The sequence below is a fragment of the Mastigoproctus giganteus genome, chromosome 13 (genome assembly GCF_048544385.1).
Source record: "Mastigoproctus giganteus isolate SK-2022 chromosome 13, ASM4854438v1, whole genome shotgun sequence".
NCBI classification, from domain to species: Eukaryota; Metazoa; Arthropoda; class Arachnida; order Uropygi; family Thelyphonidae; genus Mastigoproctus; species Mastigoproctus giganteus.
Genome location: NC_143587.1, coordinates 15,469,000 through 15,474,738, shown reverse-complemented (window position 1 = coordinate 15,474,738; position 5,739 = coordinate 15,469,000). Strand labels below are relative to the sequence as shown.

The window sequence follows — 5,739 nt, the reverse complement described above, 5'->3', positions numbered from 1 at the left end:
CCTAAGATCCCAGAAACGTACAGGAACACTTAACAGAATGAAAATTGCATGGACAGATTTGCATCAGAATGAATATTTGATCTCATAATGAAATAATGATATTGATTTCATGAAACAGGTAATATGGTAGTTGTAAAGATCCTAACCATCGTTTGGGAACTGTTTGTCAATTGTTTTTCAAAATTGTTGTAAGTAGAGAAATTAAATGGTTTGAGGAACATGGCATAAGGAAGGGAAATGAATGAAGACAAATGACAGGTAGAAATAGTGATATTGAGGGAACAGTGGACAAGAGACGACAACTAGGGCAGAGGAAAGCTGAAAAAACCTTTGAAACCCCCCCCCCCTTTGCTGTAACCGTAGGGTCAAATGCTTCAATTTTGTTAAAACTCTTGGTGTGAGTATTCCAGATGGGTGAGCAGAATGGAACGATTGGCAGAAGATTGGTTTTATAAAAGATCTATAGTTTTTTAACTTGTAGGTATTCTAAGGACATGGGAATCAAATTTAGAACTGCTAGTTGTTGTTGTTGTTGTTGTTGTTGTTGTAGGGTTTAACGAGCATCAGCAACTTATCATTTGTTACTCCTGATAAAAGTTTTATTTCCACCATTGCACCACTGCAACTTGATTTTAATGAAAAATTTAGTCAAAGCAATGGATCAAAATGGAACAGGTTTCCTTTACCTGAAATAGAAATTTACTGGAGTCAGTGAGAACAAAACTAAAGAGGATATATTTGCGGGACCTGAAAGAAGAAAACTCATGAAAGATGACCATTGTGAAGAACAGTTAAATGTAGTTGAACAAATGCATGGAAATCACTTTAAAAAGTTATTGAAAATGTTCAGGGAAATTTCAAGGCTGAAAATTATCAAGAAATAGTCACTAAGCTTCTCAAGGCTTCTAAAGTTATGGGATGTAATTAATTAAAGATCCATTTCTTGGATTCACAGTTGGACTTCTTCCCAGAAAACTTAGGAGCTGTCAATGATGTGCACGGGAAGCATTTTCATCAAACTATTTCCAAAACGGAAAAGAGGAATAAATGTTTGTATAAAATTGAAATCACGTTAAAACTGTAGGTGATGGACAAAAACTGGTTTAATATTTAAAATCAGCGCAAAAGATACTTTGATATGTGTCACAGAAAAAAAAGTATTATTTTTGTTTATTAATGTTTTAAACCGATCATTAAAGGTAATGTTAATGGTAAACGATATAATCTAACAATAAAAATACGAATTAATTTAAAAACATCGATTTTAATTGCGATTTGTAAAGCTGATTCGGATAAGTCACCAAAACAGGAATAAACACAAAGACAAGCAGCCATAGAATGACCAAGTGCCTGAGATTACTAATTCCTAGAATTTTTACCATTAAATGGCTTTTGATCAAATGTGAGGTGATGTCTCTTGGCACGGTACAATTCAAAAAATTTAAATACGTGGATATCCTCTGGGGACGTTTCATTTGTGGCTCAAAACGTCGACAGCACCCTTGATAATCACTTGTGAGATGGTGGGAAGGCTGAGGTCCGATTCATTATAAAATTTCATTTGCAAGGCAAAGAAGCAAAGCAAATCCATGAGTGGGAAGGATTGACCATCATATGAGAGACTATAAAAAATTGGAAAAGACAGTTCAGGTATGGGCGAAGCAGTGTGCATGATGATCCAAGAGTACGAAGACCCATTCCTGCCATTCTGGATAAAGTAGAACAGCTAATCTTTGAAGACACACGAGTGACTATAAATTTTATAGCAAATGAAGTGAACATTAGTCATGGATTTTCATCATACCCTTGCACATGTCTAAGGTGGCAGCCCAACAAGAGATCATTGACATTTCCTGAAAAGTCTCACAGAAAGAGTGTTCCGCACAATTGTTGGAGTTTCTTACGGAGTAAATGTTTATTACTTTTTGGCCGAATAGTGACGATGGATGAATGCTTGATACATCACTATGATCCAGAAACAACCCAAATGAGATGAAAAAAAAAAAAAAAATGGAAAGATTCATCTTCCCCGACCTGTCAAAAAACCAAGGTTCAAATTGTTTTCCAACAAGATTATATTTTCAGTCTTCTGGGACTCTAAAGATTTCATCCTTACAGATTATCCCTCAAAAGGCAGCAGTATCACTGAGGAGTACTACAAAAACCTTCTTGGGAAGTTAAAAAAGGCTATCAAGCTGAAGAGATACGGAAGCAATCCAAAGGTGTCCGTCTTCTAGCTGACAATGCTCCTACTTTGCAATGAAGTGTGACTTTGAAAATCTGCAGCACCCACCTTATTCTCCCGACCTCTCACCTTCAGACTTCTTCCTTAAAATAAAGAAAACACTATGCCGTAGTTTTCAGACTGATGAGGCAATAATTAATGAAGTGGAAACCTCGTTTTCTGCTCAAAGTAAGGAGTTGTATTCAAGAGAACTGAAAGATTCAGAGATGAGAAAAATGTGCAGCTCTCTCGAAGATAGCTACGTAGAGATGGATGAAACTGCCAGCAAAATTTCATATCCCTAACCCAAATATTTCTAGGTGAGGGTAAATATTTACTGACCGATCCACATACAACATACTTTAACAAAACTTTTTTAATTTTGATATGTTCCCTCAAACATAAAAGTTAGTTACTTCAAACAATATGAATGGAAAAGTTAGAAGATATTTGCTACCATTAAACTCCAAGGCATAACTATAAATTGTAGTTATGCCTTGGATTCCCCCCCCCCCACGTGATCATTTACTTTATTCAGATACCAGTGCTGATGAAGATATCAAGTAAAGGTAGGCAGCAGAAACTGCATATTGATCTTTTTGACAAAGTCTAGAGGTTTTAAAAAAATTATGATATTAGGGCCCCCGTAAATGATCATATCTACCCATATATTTATTTTGTCTGTAAATTGAGTGCGTTCTCTGGTCGATTTGCCTGTTTGCTGGACGAAAAAAACCCAGTTTCTGGGGAGAAAAACCTTGCTATCTACGCCTCAGACTGACTAACTCAGTCACGGAGTGAAAAAAGTCCACTAAAGTTCTTCGCGCCACAGATGGGATTCGAACCCGGGCCTTTTCCACCCTGTGTGGGTAGGACGGTGTCGATACCACTGTGCTACATGCGCAGCCTGTCTAGGTGGTTAAGAAAGGTTCTGGGAGTACAATCCCAAGCGTGGTAAGAAGTCCACCATAATCACTGCCCGTGTAGGTAGCACAGTTGATAAGATCGCCGTCCTTCCAACACCGGGTGGAAAAGACCTGAGTTCGAGTCCCGTCAATGACATGGGGAATTTTTAAGGCCTTTTTCACAACGTGGCTGAGTTTTTTGGTCTCCAGCAAACAGAAAATCGACCCCAGAATACATAGTTTACAAGGAGCAATATGGCCTTAGTCGCTAATGCTCCTAAAGCCCTATAACAACCATAACCATTGATTGTATTCAATAAAAACTCGTATGAACTGAAATGAGAGGGCTAAAAAAGCATTCACTACCCGATGGGCATGCTGCCATAAAATATCATTTACTTTAATAAAAGTATTCAAGAATTCAAGAAGCAGACCCCAGGGTTTCTCCCATTACTTTAACAGAATATGTGCAAACTTCAGTATTCTTAACAGCCCTCACCCTTAACTTCCAACGCGATCACGTTATAAGAAAAGGAACTCATATTATGAAATGTCCCTCTGTGAATAACAAAACAGTCCAATATTATGCTACATTTTTTTGATATTTTTAGTATCTTAAAAGTATCATATTTATGTCAAATTATAGTCAATATAATAATTATATAACAACAATATAATAATTAATCAAGGAAGTCCGAGGCTTTCGCTCACCAGCCAAAAAAAAAAAAAAAAATTTGTGAGTTATCCTGAGAGAGAGAGAGAGAGAGTCAGAAGGAGAAGGGAATCACCAAGAAAGAGAAGAATGATGATATTCAGCTCAGGACCGTGGGTGTGCCAAGCCCATAATCACCAGATGTGATCCCCTGGGGTTAATTAAAAATCAATTATTAATAATATATAATTAATAAATAATAATCTATAATTAACAGATAATAATCTATAATTAATAAATAATAATCTATAATTAACAGATAATTATCTATAATTAATAAATAATAATCTATAATTAATAAATGATAATCTATAATTGATAAATAATAATCAATAATAATATATAATTAATGAATAATAATCGATAATTAAATACCAAACCTATCATACATTTTTTTTAATTAAAGAATATATGTGTTTATAATTAACCGTGTTTAAAACAAAACATGCATAAACTGAATACCAAACATTACCTACAAATGATCGAAGATAAAGAAGATTTATAAAAAGAAATAAAAGGAATGCACTAATTAAAATCTTAACTATTGAATTATGAAAGCTTGAAATGCAGTGTTAGACGTAAGTATGTGAGAATATCATTAAACATTTTAAAAGAACCTCACCTGAACTCTTTCAGTTGAATATGAAACCTATACGGTGAAAACAGGCCTAAACACTTTGGAGAAGTAACAAATGACGTAACACTACTTCCGGAACTATGACGTCACCATGTTGACATCGAATGTAATATGATTTGGCAAATTTCCAAGTTGCTATGGTTTCCGTTTAGCGAAGTTTATTTAGTTGAAAATGAAATGTCATTCCATAAAAAAAATTACAATAAATATTTTAATGAAAAATGAAAATTATAATGTAAAAGTTTTCATAAAATAAAAATAATAAATAAATAAGATTACAGAACATATTTTTTCTTTCTTTTAACAAATAGATTCAAATGGTGAGTATTGGTTTGGCATACCCATTGTCCTCAGCTGGATATAATCATTCTTCTCTTTCATGGGGATTCCCTTCGACTCTCTCTCTCTCAGAATTTTTTTTTTTTTTGGCTGGTGCAGCAAAACCTTCAGGCTTCCTTGCACCATATGCTAATCATAATAATAATAATAAAGATTTATTTCAACTCCTTGTATGAAACATTTTTAACTTAATTGTATCCTGTACGACTTCTGGAAGTTCAAAATGAATCCCATAGTCAGAATATCACAAGCAATGAGTTTACTGCGGCGCCATCTGTTGTTGGGTTTTAACGATCGATTCGCCGTCTCTGAAAAAACCAGGGAGGATGAGAGCTTCGCGTTTTCGGGACTAATTCCCAACCCCCCTTTCTGAAATTTATAGTGTAGTGTGTGACAAACTTTAAGAACACTACAATTCAGCAGTCAACGTTACTCAATAGTCCCTCCCACAAATTTATAGCGTACCCCCCAGATAATATCTCTAAAAGGAATGATAAAAACTTCAACAGGTAACAGAACTTTTAAAACCATTCTTACCTGAAGCAGGTCGCCATGAGAGACGAGTTCATCTGAAAATTGGCAACAAATTTAAAGACAGCTGAGGAAGTATATTGGCTGAATTTCCTGCATGGAATCCGCGCTCAGGAAAGTTACGAAGCAACAGCTTCGTAACTTTCCAGAGACCGGATTCCATGCAGTCACATGAGTGCGGTTTCCATACGTCACATGTAGTAAGGGGTGACGAAATTTCACATTGCTGTGGTTACACGTTATTGCAAAGACCGTAGCAATATAGACACGCTATATTGGTTTCTGGATTTCCCAGATTCTAACATTTCATTGGCTCAATTTTTTACTCAGAGTTCTAAATACAATAGGCTGGTCAACTTAAGAGATGTCGACCATTTTCTGGGATTTTCTT

General features: G+C 35.4%; 1 protein-coding gene across 1 annotated transcript in view; it reads right to left on the bottom strand.

The window, feature by feature from the left end:
• Positions 1-5,436, bottom strand: part of LOC150075797 (uncharacterized) — a 7,422-nt gene extending 1,986 nt beyond the window's left edge. The window contains exon 1 of the mRNA XM_090387417.1: positions 5,355-5,436. Coding sequence (XP_090243543.1) covers positions 5,355-5,386 — 32 coding nt within the window. The 5' untranslated portion in view covers positions 5,387-5,436. The remainder of the gene's footprint in view (positions 1-5,354) is intronic.
• Between the last annotated feature and the right edge of the window lie 303 nt (positions 5,437-5,739).